The 17,968-nt window shown below is 43.9% G+C and overlaps 1 protein-coding gene across 1 annotated transcript in view; it reads right to left on the bottom strand.

Annotated features, from left to right (window-relative positions):
- Dcaf7 (DDB1 and CUL4 associated factor 7) overlaps positions 1-17,039 on the bottom strand; it is a 28,318-nt gene extending 11,279 nt beyond the window's left edge. The window contains exons 1-4 of the mRNA XM_004655085.3: positions 16,706-17,039; positions 2,746-2,904; positions 1,849-1,960; positions 1,227-1,345 (exon numbers count right to left, since the gene is read on the bottom strand). Coding sequence (XP_004655142.1) covers positions 1,227-1,345; positions 1,849-1,960; positions 2,746-2,904; positions 16,706-16,843 — 528 coding nt within the window. The 5' untranslated portion in view covers positions 16,844-17,039. The remainder of the gene's footprint in view (positions 1-1,226; positions 1,346-1,848; positions 1,961-2,745; positions 2,905-16,705) is intronic.
- Between the last annotated feature and the right edge of the window lie 929 nt (positions 17,040-17,968).

Below are 17,968 nucleotides of genomic sequence, written 5' to 3'. Positions count from 1 at the left end.
TAGGTTCCCAGCTGATGTAGATTTGGGAATTAATGCCTCCTGGAGTGTATGGGGGGGGGGGCTTATGGGTGTTATAGCCAGTTTCCCCTTGCCAGTGTTTGGCACACTCTCCTGTTGCTATTGTCCACCTTATATTTGCCAGAGGGTGATGGCCACCCTCTGCTCATGCCATTGTTTTCCCCTGCCATTGTGGAGCTTCCCCTCAAGCCTGTAAGCCAAAATGAACCTCTTTTCCCCACAAGCTGCCCTTGATTGGGTGATTTCTACCAGCAAACGAACCTGACTGCAACAGGGGGTAAAGAAAACCAAAGAACACCTTCATAAGAATGATAACCTGGACACAAACTTGATACTCAGTTGATGCCCTTAAATTTCTGGCTTAAGGTCAAGGCATCTTTTTACCTAAGCAAATATTAATGGCCCAGCTGTGAGGGTAAAAGAACACAAAAAAGAGCCGGGTGTGGTGGTGCACACCTTTAATCCCAGCACTCGGGAGGTAGAAGTAGGAGGATCGTTGAGAGTTCGAGGCCACCCTGAGAATACATAGTGAATTCCAGGTCAGCCTGAGCTAGAGTAAGACCCTACCTTAGAAAAGAAAAGAAAACAAAACAAAAACAAATAAGACTAGGAACATAGAACAGCTCTTGGAAGAAAAGATTCATCCTACTTCCCTAAACCACCACAGAAATGCTATGACTGAAATGCAGTCACCTACAGCTACCCTCAATTTTTCTCATAAATATAGATGAAATATCACCAAAGTAAAGCAACAGTATTTAGACAGATTGAGTAAACATATTAGAATGTCACAAAATGATTTTAGAGAAAAACTGATAATTAGGATTGTTTTAATAGGAAATTTCCCCTTACCGTCTTCCCTCCAAGAAGCCATTACATTTTGAGATAAATGTTACTGCTGTTTTTTAAAACTGCATCAGCTCCCAGAAATGTAAGAAACTTCATGAAAAAAAAAAAAAACCAGCAATCTCTGACATTAAAAGAAAAAAAATGTTTGACTATACAGTAAGTTGTTCATATTTGTCAGAAAATATATTCATTTACAAGTGTTTTCTGTTATTTTAACACATTACTATTTTAGTTTAGAAAAGAAACATGTCAGCATTATGATGTTCTATGTAATGTGCAAGACAGTGAGAGAACAGCCTAACTTCTCATTTGCATGTGCAGAAAACATCTGTATAAAGAAGAAGAAAAAACATCCTTACCTCCTTGTCATGGGCGATGAGCTGGGTCTTCACGTGGCCAGACACCAGGTTCACGCGTCCCAATACCTGCCCCGTCTCTAGTCCCCAGATGGTGCAAGTCGTGTCAATGCTGGAGGTACCTGCAGACACCAGTGCAAGTCAGAGGCTCACAGGTTCAAGGCTCCCATGCAAACCTCCCTTTCTCTGCTTGGCTCAGGGGACAACAGCCACAAACTTACTGAGCACTGGCTACTCGCCTCATGACCTTAAGTTTCTGGAGTATATTTCTGTTTATGTGTTTTGTTGTTCTGATTGTTTAGGGGAGTGGCCTTTTGAGACTGGGTGATCCCTGGCAGCCCAGGCTGATCCTGACCTCAAGATCTTACTGCTTGAGCCTCCTAAGGACTGGCATTACAGGTGTGTACCATCACCACCACCCCCCGCAGAACCTTAGAGACATGATATACACACTTGGGAAGCAAAACTTCTTGTAAGGAATTTTTTAAAAATATATTTAGCCTGTTTTCACTTGTCCTGGTCTAGGATGATATGTGCACCACAAGCCCCTAGGGAAATCATGCCCCATGTTGCATCTGAGGAAATGTATCTTTGTGTCTCCAAACTAGAATTCAAACTCTCTTACCTAAAAGATAAGGATCCACCTCATTCCAGTCAAAGGAGGTCAGGGGAGCACAGAAATCTGAGTTCTTGTTGTTATTCAGCAAACATTCCAGCCTGGTCTCTGTTTCACCCACCTGAAGGAACATTTTTAAAAAAATCAGCCAGTCTTACCCTCACAAAAATCTTAAAAGTCCTATTTAGACAATTTCTTAGTAAACCAAGAGAAACATTTTTTTTTTTTTTTTGGTTTTTCGAGGTAGGGTCTCACTCTGGTCCAGGCTGACCTGGAATTAACTCTGTCAGTCTCAGGGTGACCTTGAACTCATGGCAATCCTCCTACCTCTGCCTCCCGAGTGCTGGGATTAAAGGCGTGCGCCACCACGCCCGGCTAAGAGAAACATTTTTATGATACAAATCCATAAAACCCAGAGAAACTTCCCGAATTGGGACTTCTTTCACAACTTGGCTGTCCAGCTGTGTGTTCTAGATCTTCACCCCTGCATCTTCCGGGAGGGGAGCTCTCGCCTCACCTTCACAGACCTGAGCCCCAGTCTGCTGAGGCCCACACACCCAGGCCACTTACTGCTGAGCTCACTGACAAGGGACGCTCCACACACGAGGTACTGGAAGCAATAGCTTCAGATCTTGTCTAACTGACTCAAAAATATTTTTCCTATCAACAGAATAAGAGGTCCAAGTGTTCCTGCCCCCCCCCCCCCCCGGCTGTCTGTTACTGGTTAAATGAGCCTCAGGTTTCCAAGGCTGACTGAAACAGCAGCCAAGAGTTTATGGCATCTTAGCTAGGTTTAGTAGAAAAACCCGTGCAAGGTTAGTCCAGATGCACCTCCCTTGCTTCTTCCATGCTGCACTAACCCTGAGGAAGCTCATTAGTCTGGTGGTTAACAGAACATCTGCTTACCCTCCATACACGAAGATAGTCACCACTTGTTGCCAGTAGGTCTGGATAGACACCTTTTGTGTCAGGGATCCACATGAGCTTTGTGGTGGGGTATGGATGGTCAAAGGTGTTTCGGCAAATAAACTCTGAACTCTCCTCATCTAAACCAACAAGTTGAACCTGCAACATACCAAAGTTGAATCACATAAACATTTGGTTTTCCTGAGCAGCATCAAGTACATCACATTCCTGATCAGGGACAAAAGCCTTGAATGCAAAGTCAAAAACGATTATGGTACTGGGTGTGGTGGCGCATGCCTTTAATCCCAGCACTTGGGAGGCAGAGGTAGGAGGACCGCCATGAGTTCAAGGCCACCATGAGACTACATAGTAAGTTCCAGGTCAGTCTGGGCTAGAGTGAGACCTTACCTAAAAAAATAGGGTTGGAGAGATGGCTTAGTGGTTAAGGCACTTGCCTATGAAGCCTAAGGACCCAGGTTCTATTCCCCAGTACTTACATAAGCCAGATGTACAAGGTGGCATAGGTATCTGGACTTTGTTTGCAGTGGCTACAGGTCCTGGTATGCCCTTTCTCTCTCTCAAATATACATATATACATATATATAGAGAGAGGGGGGGATAGATATGGCTGGGGAAATTGCTTAGTGGTTAAGTCATTTGCCTGTGAAGCCCAAGGACCCTGGTTCAATTCCCCAGGACCCACGTAAGACAGATGCACAAGGGGCGCATGCTTCTGGAGTTCATTTGCAGTGTCTTGAGGCCCTGGCATGCCCATTCTCTCTTTCTCTCTGCCTCTTCCCCTCTCTCAAATAAATAAAGAAATAAAATTATGTGTATGTATGTATATATATATATATATATGTATATGTATATATGTATGTATGTATATATGTATATACATATACATATATAAATAAATATTGGTTTGTCGAGATAGGGTCTCACTCTAGCTTAGGCTGATCTGGAATTCACTGTGGAGTCTCAGGGTGGCCTCGAACTCACAACGATCCTCCTACCTCTGCCTCCTGAGTGCTGGGATTAAAGGTGTGTGCCACCACGTCCAGCTCTAATTAAATATTTTAAAAATCACCCAGGATGGCCTAAACCACCAGTGATTCTTCTGTTCTGCCTTCCAAGTGTGGATATTACAGAAATACGCTACCATGGCTGGCTTAAATCCTGTACTATATTTATTTTCTTAATTTTTAAATTTTTATTAGCATTTTCCATGAATATATTTATTTTTTTAAAGTCTCCATAGTTTTTATCAATACCATTGATGTTCATAAATCCCCACAGTCCAAGATCTTTTAACTGAGGTATAATACTAAAAACAAACAAACAAGCAAGCAAACAAACAAACAAAAAACCCATAATAGCACAGAATAAACATTCATACTGTAAAAAATGGCATTTTGGGAATAGCAAAGAAACATTCAACCAATACACAATTTAAAGAGGGTAAACACCAAATACTGTAGCTCCAAGTCCAATAACTCTAGTCAGTGACAAGTCTCAAAGTCCGATAATTCTAACCAGTGACAAGTCTCTAGAGTTCCAATTTTGCCCTTCCAGCTAGGCTACTCACAGTCCCAGAAAACATTATCCGGTGTCAGCAGCTCTCCTGGTGGCCATTCCATAGTCCTGACATCTCCACCGGGTCTCCAACTGCAACCCACAGTCTACCTATATGGCTCCATTGGGCCTACTCGCAGGTAATCCAACAAGCCTGCTTCACAGGTGCCCATGGCCATTTCCAAAAAACAAAACCATATTGCAAATTCAATGACCCTCTCTTTCTTGCATTTGTTATACTCCATACATACCAGGTGGTCTGCCAATCTGTTTATACAGGGGGGAATAAAGCAAACTTTGAAGAACAGGATACTTCTTCAGTATTCAGACCCCTTCCAGAGAGTCTGCATTCTTCCTGTTGTCCCAAAGCAAGTCAGCTGGCCCAATTTCAATGGCTACAATCTCTCTTACAATTGCAGCTGAATGGATAGAAGTTTTGGCCCAAAGATTTTATTTCTGTGCCATATCCCTCTGCTCACACCAGTCCATTTCTATGCAATGCAACCCCGCACAAGTTCTTGGGACACAGCTTTAAAAGCAAGCCTCTCACACAAACTGCTTCTAGCCCAGTTCAAGCAAAGCTCTTTCTTACCCTCAAAAGCCAAACCTCACAGTCCAGAGTTCTTAGTGCATTCAGGTCTTTCAACACTGACCAGAACAGTGCATTAAGCTGTACTTACAGTACTGCAAGGCGTCTCTTAAGCCAAGATCTTACATTTGTCCACATTCCTCCTGCACAGCAGTTCCAAGAGGCCAAAGCCACTGAATCTGATTTCTAGCAGCAATGATCCCACTTCTCAGTACCAATCATACTGTTACAGTCAGGTTTGTATTCCTGGCAGAAAACACGGGACAAGCGCAGCTTGTGGGGAAAAAAGGGCTTATTTTGGCTTACAGGCTCAAGGGGAAGCTCCACGATGGCAGGGAAAAGTGATGGCACGAGCAGAGGGTGGACATCACCACCTGACCAACATCAGATGGACAACAGCAACAGGAGAGTGTGCCTTTTTTATTTTATTTTTATTTTTTAGTAAAACTGTCATTTATTACTACCAAATATGTACTTTACATAATTGTGCTTGAATCCAACTCATAGTAGCATAGGATGGTCTGCAGCAGTGTTATTACATCACATGATTAATGTGCTACATACAACGATAGGATGGCTATGACAGCAGCCCACTGAAGTCTCATGGGACCATGGTCATATGTTGACCGTAGTTGACAGAAGTGTTCTTAACACCTGGCAACAGCAGCTGGCACTCAAGATTGTCATTCCCTGTAGTAGGGGATAGTATGCTTCTTTTAAAAAAATATATTTTCAGGGCTGTAGACATAGCTCAGCAGTTAAGGTACTTGCCTACAAAGCCAAAGGACCCAGGTTCAATTCCCCCAGACCCATGTAAAGCCAGATGCATAAGGTAGCACATGTGTCTGGAGTTGGTATGCAGTGGCTAGAGGCCTTGGGCATGCCCATTCTCTCTCTGTCTGTCTCTTCCTCTCTCTCAAATAAACAAATAAAATCATTTATTTATTTGCAATTAAAATGAGAGAGAGACAGAGACAGAGAGAGAGAGAGACAGACAGACAATGAGAATGAATATGGGCATGTCAGGGACTCTTGCCACTGCAAATGAACTCCAGATGCATGTGCCACTGGCTTTATGTGGGTACTGGGGAATGAATCCAGCATATTAGCCTTTGCAAGCAAGTACCTTTATCAACTGAGCCATCTCTCCAGTCCCAATCCTGCACTCTTGACCTGAAATTATATAACTCCCATTATCAGCCCAACTGATTACAACCTTCTCCCACAATCCCTGAGGTATCCAAAATATAAAGGAAGGTGATTTCAGTAATCACAGTGGCTGGCGCTGCTGTGGGCATCTGGTGCTAAGGAGGCAGGAACATCAAATACCCTGCGTAGGCTGGGCATGGTGGTGGCACCAAGGAGGTACAGATAGGAGGACAGCTGTGAGTTCAAGGCCAGCCTGGGAAAACAGAGGCAGCTCCAGGTTAGCCTGGGCTAGAATGAGACCCTACCTCAAATAAAACAAAGTAACAACAACAGAAATACTCTTTGTAGTCCCTTACAACAAACTAATGTCCTGCCTGAAAAGTCATCAGTTCCTAACCTTCATCCCCATACCTCAATACTGTACAGTAGCACTGAGCACACAGGTTCACACATGAGGTATGTCAAATGAGCACTCAAGAACCCAAATTACTGTGATTGGCAAAAAAGTAGGCATCACTAGTGAGAAAGTCACATCTAGTTCTGTATGTTTTCTAAGATTCAATTTTGGCCCACTGCTAATTTCTATCTTTTACTGTCAAATCCATGTTAGGCAAGTAACCTATCAAAAGTTCCAAGGTTATGCTAACATATAAACAAACAAGTGGAGAAGGTTCTTTAAAAGCAAACACCTTTGGGAGAATAACCTACCTAGCTGAGGGCCCATTGTGTGGGCAGCACATACCTTCAACATGACCCCATCTCTCCCAGATAAATGGTCTTACTTTTGGATGCTGCAGTAGTTTGAGTCAGGTGTCCCCCATACACTCCTGTGTTTTGAACGCTTGGTTCCCAGCTGATGGCAACTTGGGCACTGGAACCTTGCTAGAGGAAGTATGTTGTTGGGGACAGGCTGGCTTATGGCTTATATATAGCCAGCTTCCCCTTGCTAGAGATCAGTTTACTCTCCTGCTGCTGTTTGGCACCTGATGTTGGCAAGGAAGTGATGTCCAGCCTGTGTTCATGCCATGTTTCCCCCTGCCATCATGAAGCTTCCCCACAAGACTATAAGCCAAGATAAAAACTCCTCCCATCAGCTGCTTTTTGGTGGGATGCTCTGTGCCAATAAGGAGGAGGTACCTGTAACAGATGCCCAGACAGTATCCAGAGGAGTTAAATCAGAATTTCTGGTAATGGGACACAAACATCACGGTTTGTTGAAACTCTTAGTGGTGTTCAAGTGTAATTACGGCTGAGAATACTGTGTTAGACCTGTCGCAAGTGTTTGGGCAGGCGAACTAACCAGAGTCACTTCTGGGGATTTGGAACTGGGACCTCAAGCTACTTGATCAGTTCTTTGCTTGGCAGGGGAAGGTGGGCAAGGCTGGCAAACACACAGAGTGAGAAGAGATGTGGGGCAGAATGAGACCTGCAGTGTGAGAGAGGAAGTGAGAAAGAACAGCTTTTCTCTGCTTGGTTCCATCTCTGAATGAATTCCTTCTTCCCCTCAAACTACACTGAGATCTGTTGTTTCGTATGACTAAACAAACATAAAATCATAATAACCAATAATAATAAAAGCAGTGACAATTTCTGCTAGAACACAGTCAAATGAAACTAACTTGCATGCATTTTAGAGTGAAAATTTCTAGTCCCTTGAAGTTTAAGAGAACCGAAGCAAACACTGTAAGAACATACCACCACCACAGGGTACCCTAAGAAAACACAAAGCATCTCTGGAGTTCCTGAGGGGGTGCCCAATTTTGCCATCTACAGCCTTCTACACTCAAAGTCAGTGAAGAACTTAGGAGGGGGGTTTCCGAGCACATGCTGTACTAGAAAGGGTACAGGGAGAATCTCAGGTGGTTACAAAAGGATGTAAATCTTCCATACGAGAGTCAGCATACTGTGCACATCACAGTACTTGTAACCTGAAGTTCATTTTTTCCAAAATTGGTTGTTTTCTTCAACATTTCAAGACTGTGCCACTCAGATGGTTAATTCAGCATTTGCAGGTGGAGGCAAAAGAATCAGATGTTCAAGATCATCCTTGACTAGAGTTTGAGGCCAGCCTAGGTTAAGAATCTGTGTGTGTGTGAATTTTCTGTATTCACATTTATACAATATCAAATAAGATGGTAAAGCCACCATTAACTCAACCCCAAATTCTACTTACTGATCCTGACAAATTCTTCTTTTTTATTTTAATGGCCACATGAACAAAAACCTGAGATTAGTTAAGAAGAACATATTCTCTCCCCCCGCCCCCGGAAGTAGTGTTATCACTCTTGCTCAGGCTGACTTGGAATTCACTGTGCAGTCCCAATATAGTTTCAAACTCATGGTGATCCTCCTACTTCTGACTCCTGAGTGCTGGGATTAGAGGTATACACCAGAATGCCCAGCTAAGAACACATTCATTTTCATTTTTTTTTAAAGTATTTATTTGTAAGGACAGAGAGAGAGAGTATGAACTAGCATACCAGGGCCTCTTGCCATTTCAAATTCCAGATGCACGTGCCACTTTGCACATCTGGCTTTACATGAGTACTAGGGAATTGAATATGGGCTGTCAGGCTTTGCAAGCAAGTGCCTTTATCCACTGAGCCCTCTCCCCAGTCCAGAACATATTCTTGTTAGTAATGTTAGTACTGACTTGGCCACTTCCCACAGCTTACTCTCTTAGCCTGTACTTTCCTTTTCTCTTTTTTTCTGACAAAGTTCTACACTGAGAGACCACTGGTTGATGTGTACCTTTCCAAAATTTTTAAAAAATATTTTATTTATTAGAGAGGGAAAGGGGAGAAGAGGGAGACGGGGGGGGGGGGCGGGGCGGGGAAAGAGAATGGGCATGCTGGGGCCTCCAGCAAATGAACTCCAGATGCATGAACTCCTTGTGCATATGGCTTTCTATGGGTACTGGGCAATCGAACCTGAGTCCTTTGCTTCAAGGTACCTTAACTGCTAAGTCATCTCTCCAGCCCCCTCCAACTATTTTTCCATATATGGTGTGTATGTGTGTATATGTGTGTGCCCGTGTTGCACATACACATGCGGTGGATTCTTTTTAAAAAGCATAGACTCGCTCCAAACAACTTATTCCACAACTTACTTTTTTTTTTTTTTTTCGAAGTAGGGTCTCACTCTGACCCAGGCTGACCTGGAACTCACTATGGAGTCTCAGGGCGACCTCGAACTCACGGCGATCCTACCTCTGCCTCCCGAGTGCTGGGATTAAAGGCGTGTGCCACCACGCCTGGCTCCACAACTTACTTTAACAGTGAATCTAAGATTGTCTCATGTCAGTACAAACAGCTCCACTTCATTCTTCTACAGCAAACTATGGGAAGCATGCTATATTTTATTTAACTATTATACTTATTTTGGGTACATCCTATTGTTTTGCTACTATAAACAGTATTACAGTGAATATCCTCCTTATTTATCTTGGTAACTATTTGTAAGTGCTTTTTAAAAAATATTTTACTTATTTAAGAGAGAGTGCAAGAGAGAGAAAGAGGCAGATAGAGAGAGAGAAAGGGGGGGAGAATGGGTGTGCTAGGGTCTCCACCCACTGCAGACAAACTCCAGATACATGTACCACCTTCTGCATAGGTGTTATGTAGGTCCTGGGGAATTGAACCAGAGTCCTTAGGTTTCTCAGTCAAGCGCCTTAATCACTAAGCAATCTCTCCACCCCTACAAATGCTTTTATTGGATAGATTCCTATATTGTTGTATCAAAGTTTCAATTCTATCAATCTTCAAAAGGGTTGCTTCATTTGGTGGGGCAGAAGATACCTGTAATCCCAGCTCTGGGGAGCGAAAATGAGACTGAGGCAGGAGGATGGAGAGTTCAAGGCAAGCCTGGGCTATAGGGTGAGATTCTGTGTCAAAGGGGGGAAATGCTACGGGCATAACAGATCGTGGTGAAGCACACCCGTGATCCCAGCATTTGAGAGGTAGAGGCAGGAGGATCAGGAGTTCTAGGCCAACCTCAGCTACATAGGAAGTTTAAGGCTAACCTGGACTCTGTGAGACCCTGTTACCAAACAAATCAGTGAGAGATGTATGCAATATGAAGAGGAAAACATAGGCAAAACATTTCAAGATAGACAGAACTTTCTTAAAAGATCTAATGTCGCACAGGAAACAATGCTAAAAACTGATGAATGTAATTGCATGACACTGAAAAGCTTCTGCACAATGGGGCAAACTGTCAGCTCAGTGAAGACCCAAAGAACCGACAAAAGTCTCTGCTGACTACACATCTGAAAGAGGGTTAATATCTGGAACCTATAGAGAACCTCAAAAATCAAACACTCCCCTCCAGTGATCAAATCAGTAAACAGGCAAATGAACTGAATAGTTCTCAAACGAAAACACAATACAATACAAATACAAACGTCCAAAAAACTGACGAAGTGTTCAACACTCTTACCACCAGAGAAATGCAATTTAAAACTGTTTACAGATACATCTCACTCACCCCAGTCCAAATAGTTATTATCAAAATAAAAAAAAAAATGAAGGCTGGAGGGGGTGGCTAGTGGGTAATGTGGCTCAACTAGCAAGCATGAGTTTAATGGGTGTGGTGGTATGCACCTGTAATCCCAGCACTGGAGAAGCAGACTGGCAGGTCCCTAAGGCTCACTGGCTACCTAGTGTGGCCTAATTGGTAAGCTCCAAGCCAGTGGGCTCTCTGTCTCAACAACAGGTGGACAATATTCCTGAGAATGATACCTGGCGTTGTCCTTTGACCTCCACATGCTTGCACACACAAACACACACCTGTGCACATACTCATATAATTCATTTTTTTTAAATTTCTGTTTGTTTATCTCAGACAGAAGGAGAGAGAATATGAAAATATGGGCACACAGGACCTCCACCACAAACAAACTCCAGATGCATGCACCATTTTGTGCATCTGGCTTTAGATGGGTACTGGGGAAGTGAACCAGGGCCAGCAGGTTTTGCAAGCACCTTTTGAACTGCTGAGTAATGTACTCAGCCTCTTCCCACCCCAACATAACCAAAAATATAAAGAATTAAAAATGGAAGCTAGACTCAGAAAGAGATATATCATGTTCTCCTCTTATGTGAAATCTAGATTTAAATATACATTAATTCCTTGTTTAAGTTGCACCATCACAGTAATTCGGCATGAACAAAAGCTAGGACAAAAAGCAATAAAATCAGTGTTCCTGGGCTGTTGAGGCGCTTGCCTGTGAAGCCTAAGGACCCAGGTTCAGCTCCCTAGAACCCATGTAAGCCAGATGCACATGGTGGTGCATGTGTCTGGAGTTCTTTTGAGTGGCTAGATGTCCTACCATTCTCATTCTCTCCCTCCCTTTCTCTAATAAATAAATAAAAATAAAAATATTTTTTTAAAAAATCAGTGTTCCCAAAGGGCAATGGTTCTCTCACTGTCTAGGAAAAAACAATCAAACAAACAAATAAACAAACAGTAAAACTCCAAGAGCTTTGTATTTTAAATTCTTCTGTAATAGGACAGGATGGTAAATTTCTAAATGTATGTCACAAATACCAATGTATACTAAGATATATTCTTTTTGCTGCCAATATCTCATCTGTCAACAAAACCTGCAAGTATTTTCACTGTGCCTTAAATGTAGACAGACATGTTCAGTACACACTTGTTCAATAATGAGTGAACAAATAACAAGTCTGAGGGGCTGCCACAAATGCTGACAGATGAAAAATTATATATCATAGTCAAGATAATTATGTACTATAGCAGGCAGTGGGGGTGCATACCTTTAATCCCAGCACTTGGTAGGCAGAGGTTAAGAGGATCACTGTGAGTCTGAGGTCAGCCTAAGACTACACAATGAATTCCAAGTCAGCCTGGGCTAGAGTGAGACCCTATCTCAAAAACAATTGAGCCAGGCATGGTGGTGCACACCTTTAATCCCAGCACCTGCAAGGCAAAGGTAGGAGGATCATCATGAGTTTGAGGGCACCCTGAGACTACACAGTGAATTATAGGTCAGTCTGGGTTACAGTGAGACCCTACCTCAAAAAACCAATGTTAGTAATAATAATAATAATAATGTACTAGATACATAAAGTAACTCTACATTCAAACATCCCAGAAGAAGCAACAGACTGACAAGGGAAGCTATCCACTCACATCTACTGTATGTTCAAGGCGGTCATAACAGTCACACTTCTAAAAGCAAAACTCAAAAATGTTCCCCAAGCCAGGTGTCATGGTTTCTGCTTATAAGAAGGTAGGATCCCAGTAAGTTAAAAAGGAGACATAAAGGGAAGAGAAAGGAAGGGAGGAGGGTACTTAATAGGTTGATATTGTATATATGTAAGTACAATGATTGTGATGGGGAGGTAATATGATGGAGAATGGAATTTCAAAGGGGAAAGTGTGCGGGGTGGGGAGGGAGGGAATTACCATGGGATTTTTTTTATAATCATGGAAAATGCTAATAAAAATTAAAAAAATTAAAAAAAAATAAATTTTTTAAAAATGGAAAAAAAAAAAAGGAAGAACCACTGCTGTGATTGTGGGCTAGTGTGAGACACTGACTCAAAAACAAAAAAAAAGTTCTCCAGATGATAAATCTTAAGAAGACATGAGGTAAGTCAGTTAAACATGAAGACAATATAAATTCTACCTGCTTACAGTCTTTATTCAAAAACAACCTTGAGAGCTGTTAATGGTGGCACACACCTTTAATCCCAGCACTGGGGAGGCAGAGGTAGGAGGATCACCATGAGTTCGAGGCCACCCTGAAACTACATAGTGAATTCCAGGTCAGCCTGGGCTACAGTGAGACTCTACCTTGGGGAAAAAAAAAAAAAATTAATATACCCACCAATAAGAGAAGCCCAAGAAGTTCTATCCCTCGGTACCCATTAAAAGAAGGGAAAATTCAGAGTCAAAACTATGACAAGGACTGTTAGCTATACATGGCATGTTATAGTTCTGGAAACTGTCATATGATATTTTAAAATAAAGTGGCTTTTGTGGAAAAAAAAAAGAAGGGAAAATTTAACTGCAATGACCACACATTGTCAGAATCTCAGGAGAAATGGCAAATTATTTGAGGAGGGGTGTATGTATGTGTGGATGTGCAGGTATGCATGTGCCATGGTGCGCATGTAGAAGTCAGGGGACAATTTGGGGGCATTGGTCCCTTGCCTCCTACCTCTTTTAAAGCAGGTCCTCTCTCTCTGCTCACACGCTGTTCACTGGGCTTTCTAGTCCATAAACCTCCAAGAAATTCTGTCTTCTGCCTCTGCCTCCCATCTCGCAGTAGGAGTGCCAGAATTTACAGAGGCTCACCACAGCTTTGGCTTTTATGTGGCGTCTGGAGATTCAAACTCAGGTACTCACATCTGCAATGGCAGGCAAGCACTTTACCCACTGAGCCATCTCCACAACCCCCAAATTCTTTTTATTTTTTTAATTTTTGTTTGTCTATTTGCAAAGAGAGAGAGACAGAGAGAGAACGGGCACACCAAGGCCTCCAGCCACTGCAAACAAACGGTCAATGCATGCGCCACCTTGTTCATCTGGGTTATGTGGGTCCTGAAGAATTGAACTTGGGTTCTTAGGCTTCTGAGCCATCTCTCCAGCCCGAAGTCCTAACTTTTAATTCTCCTAAATTATAAAGCCTGCCACTTTCAAGGCAGGGTTCCACCCAACTAGCCCAAGAGCCATTACTCTGGTTAGACCTGCTGCCCACCAACCCTAAGTCTTCTATAGTAGAGTTTCTTACAGTGATCTTTTCAAATCACAGTACAGGTGTTAAAGCATTTCAAGTCCATTTACCTTACCAGTACTTGAAAACTATAGTACTTACACTGGTGTGATTTAATGACTTAATTTAAAAGTATGTATTACTACATAAACACTTGAGAAAATGTTTTTGATATTTGTAGGTCAACATAATTGGTTTCCTTTGGAGTAGCATATATTTTATACACTTAAAAATATAAAGTGAGGTAACCCAGGCCCAGAAAGCCAAGCGCCACATGTTCTCTCTCATACGTGGATCCTAGCTACAGATGATTGGGCTTCTTCGTGAGAAGGAAAATACTTAGTAGCAGAGGCCAGTAAGTTAAAGAGGAGACATAAAGGGAAGAGAAAGGAAGGGAGGAGGGTACTTAATAGGTTGATATTGTATATACGTAAGTACAATGATTGAGATGGGGAGGTAATATGATGGAGAATGGAATTTCAAAGGGGAAAGTGTCAGGGGGGAGGGAGAGAATTACCATGGGATTTTTTTTTTATAATCATGGAACATGTTAATAAAAATTTAAAAATTAAAAAAAATAAAAAAATAAAGAAACATTTCTTCTATGCAAAAAAAAAAAATATATATATATATATAATTATAGCAGGGTATGGTGGCACACGCCTATAATCCCAAGCACTTGAGGGGGCGTAGGGAGAAAGTTCCCGAGTTTGAGGACAGACTGGGCTACAATGAGAGTTCTAAACCAATCTGGGACACACAGCAAGACTGTCTCAAGACACACATACAGCACCATTATGAGAAGTGTTATCATGATGTGGCAGGTGTGTGTGTGCTTGTGCGCACACACACGGGTTCTTTTGTGCGCATGTGTAGTGGCCAGAGATTGACACTGGCGTCTTAATTGCACCTCACCTTACTTTCTGAGACAGTGTCTCTTACTCAGTCTAGAGCTCACAATTCAGCTAAACCAGCTAGCAACTGATTCCCGACTCTGCCTCCAGAGAGCTGGAATGACAGGCCTGTGCCACTAAGCCTGGCAATTTATGTGAGTGCTGGGGATCCGAACTCAGGTCCTTATGAATAGTAAATGTTTTCCCCACTGAGCCATTTCCCTAGCCTCCAGAGGTTCTGACCTAACAACCCTGACTTACTGATAAGTGGATGTACAAAAACTGTCCTAAGACCTTGCATCAGTTACAGTATGTGTTAAAGATGTGGTTAACGACTTATTCTGCTAACACTGATTGTTTGCATTTCACTAATAACACTACATGATGTATGTGTTCAGCATAAACACGGGGCTCTATACAGTTCAAAGTGTACGTGACAGGACAAAGTTCAGGACAGTTTCTACAGGTGAGGTTTGACACCAATTACTCCACTGACTCTCCGGCTGCTTAACTGTGGCTCAGTTGCTCCTCTATAACGACACAACACGCAGTACTACTACTGACTAGACCCAATGACTGGAAGAATTTAAAGGAAACTAATTATTTTGTGTAAAAGAAACTACAGTCCTTTGAAAGACCTGTCCACTGTGGGAGAAACTGCCACCAATGAGCTACGTCTTGTTTGGGGAAGGGTGGGTCATCAATGCACACTCCCTGGGGTCTGCTCACAGACTCCCGGTGTACATCAGGTTAGTCAGTCAGGGTCCTGCTCTTGCACTCGTCTCTCAAAGGGGATGCCGAAGAAAACAAGACCTAGCCAAAGAAAGGGGTATGCTCCTGAAAAGCCATAAACAAACTTAAAATAACTAAATGTTTGTTTTTTTTTCCCCCTCCTGCACCCTCACATGTAAAACAGAATCCCTTTCCTACATTAAGCTGTGGGCCAGAAATAATAAAATCGGCCTGTGCAGCAGCTTACAGCTAATCAATGGACCCGAGGAGGCAACCCTGCACCACCTAACTTGACTCTTGCACCAACCTTGTCACTATCCACACAGTTTTATTCCTAAGGCTGACATTTACGGCAGGAAGCAGGAGTTGGCTTTTAAAAAACCACCAGCCCAAGCTTTCAATAGCTCTGATCACAACAATTCATAACGTTTACTCTAAAACAACAAAGGGAAGAAATTACGAGATAGAGGAAAGAAAATTCATCTCAGCACTTTCAAAACTATCCCGCACTGCCAGCTTAAAAGCTTTCCCTTTCTACCCAGGCTTGGATGAAGGATTCTCACAGTGCGGGACGTCCAGCAAGGCTCACTACCAAGACTGCAATCCAGCAAGAAAGAAGGCAATAATAAATAAATAAATAAAAATTAGGCCAAATGTTATTTTTCTCTATTCAGAAACAATGGCGGGCTCGTGCCATAGGCCAGGGTTTCCAAGAAGACATTGCTTTGGGGACGATGAATTGGAAGCCAAGAGCAAAGGAAACCTTAGCAGCAGGGCTCGGGTATCCACAGGAGTGAGAGAAGGGGGCGGGGAAGCCCATGAAATAAATACCCCCAACAGAAATCTCCCGTGGCCAGGAGGCACGACCACCGATGTCTCAGCGCCCGCACAGTTTTTCTTTTTTTCTCCCCCCACCCCATAGCCTCTCTCGCCCTCCCCATCTGAAGCAATGCGACACAAGTGGGAGGGAGGGCTAGATGGCGTAAGCTTGGGGTATCAACTCCGGTTTGAAACCTGTGATTACCCACGAAATACCTCTTCTGTCTCAGGCACGTCACAACCCCGTGCCTCAGTTCACCCTCCGCACAGGAATGCTGTCAAGATGAAATGAGGCAACGAGCGTGAAAAATAAACAAGCAAGCAAACAAACAAACAAAAAAAAAAAACCCACGAACAGTCCTCAACCCAGGGCGCACCGGGGAACAGCTGGAGGATGCTAAGGTCAAGCCCGTCAGGGAGGTTCGCGGGTTCGGAGCCCCCGCGCGCCCATCCTCAGCCCACCTTGTTGTTGTACTCCTCCACGAAGCTGCCCAGCGCCAGGCGAAAGCGCTTGTCGGGCCGCACGCTCCAGTTCATGGCGTACACCGTCCAGGGCGCTTCATATTTGTAGATCTCCTTCCGTTTGCCGTGCAGGGACATGGTGGCGGCTGGGCCGCGGAGCCGGCCGGGGAGGCAGCGGGCTGGCGGCGAGCCGGGCCGAAGGGACCGAGAGGTCGGCAGGGAGGCGGGGCGGGGGACGGGCTAGGGACGGCCTGGCCCCACCAGCGGGGGCCTCGGCTTACAAACAACCTGGGCCGGGCCCGACCCCCGACTTTCAAACCAGCCTGGACACCCACAGCCACCTTCCGTTTGGGATGCCGCCCCGCCCTCTGCGAACGGAAGCCACGCGACCGCCGCAGCCGAGCCGAGCGTTTGGCTGCTTCCTACGTCCTTTCGAAAGTGTCCCTCCTTCTCATTGGTTAGTGAGCCCCGGGGGCCCGACGTCTCCCACGCTATTGGCTAGCATGTGTGTCATTCCAACTACCTGCCCCCGCCCAACTCCTAGGGGCTTGGGAGGGCGGGGAGGAACCAGACGCTTTCGAGACCGCAAAGATCATTGGCTGGTCCCGATGTCAATCAAACAGATAACGGCGCAGTGCGGGTGAATCGGGAGAGGCGTGGGTGGTTGAAGAAGAGGCAAGTGTGCCCCACAGTTCTAGGCCGAGTCTAGTAAAAGTGAAGATTATCGTGTGACCTGCTGCCTCTTCGGCTGCTTCTGTTCTGAGCTGCCTTAATGGAGGACCTACTGCTTTTATTTCACCGCCCTGAGTCTGGTGGTCCCTGAGGTTGAGCAGCTACCTCCCATCCCTCTTGTAACCCGAAGACTTGTTCTACCAAGAACCCAAGGACAGGGCCAAGACAGGCAGGAAGATGTGCTCAGGGCCAGGCTAGCTTGATTCCAGCTTTTCCAGTGCAGTCCTGTAGACGCTAGAGAAACTGAATGCTAAGGGTCGGTGCTCAATTGGCATGCTTGACTTTTAGTCACTCGCATCCCGTTCCTTCTCAAGGCCGTGGATCCCAAAGCAAATGTTAATCCAACCCTAAATGTGTGTGGCACTAGTTTGAAATGAAGAAAGGTCTGGATCTAGGTACATCATTACCAACTTAAATGTTTTCAACAAACTTGAAAGAGGTTTGAATTGAGTTGTTAGATAATATTAGCAAACGTAATGTTTAATGATGACTAATTTTAACAGAAATGCAGATTTGAAAGCATTGAGGGAT

The sequence above is a fragment of the Jaculus jaculus genome, chromosome 9 (assembly GCF_020740685.1).
Source record: "Jaculus jaculus isolate mJacJac1 chromosome 9, mJacJac1.mat.Y.cur, whole genome shotgun sequence".
Classification (NCBI taxonomy): domain Eukaryota; kingdom Metazoa; phylum Chordata; class Mammalia; order Rodentia; family Dipodidae; genus Jaculus; species Jaculus jaculus.
Note: the sequence above shows the minus strand (reverse complement) of the source record. Positions and strands in the feature narration are given on the sequence as shown.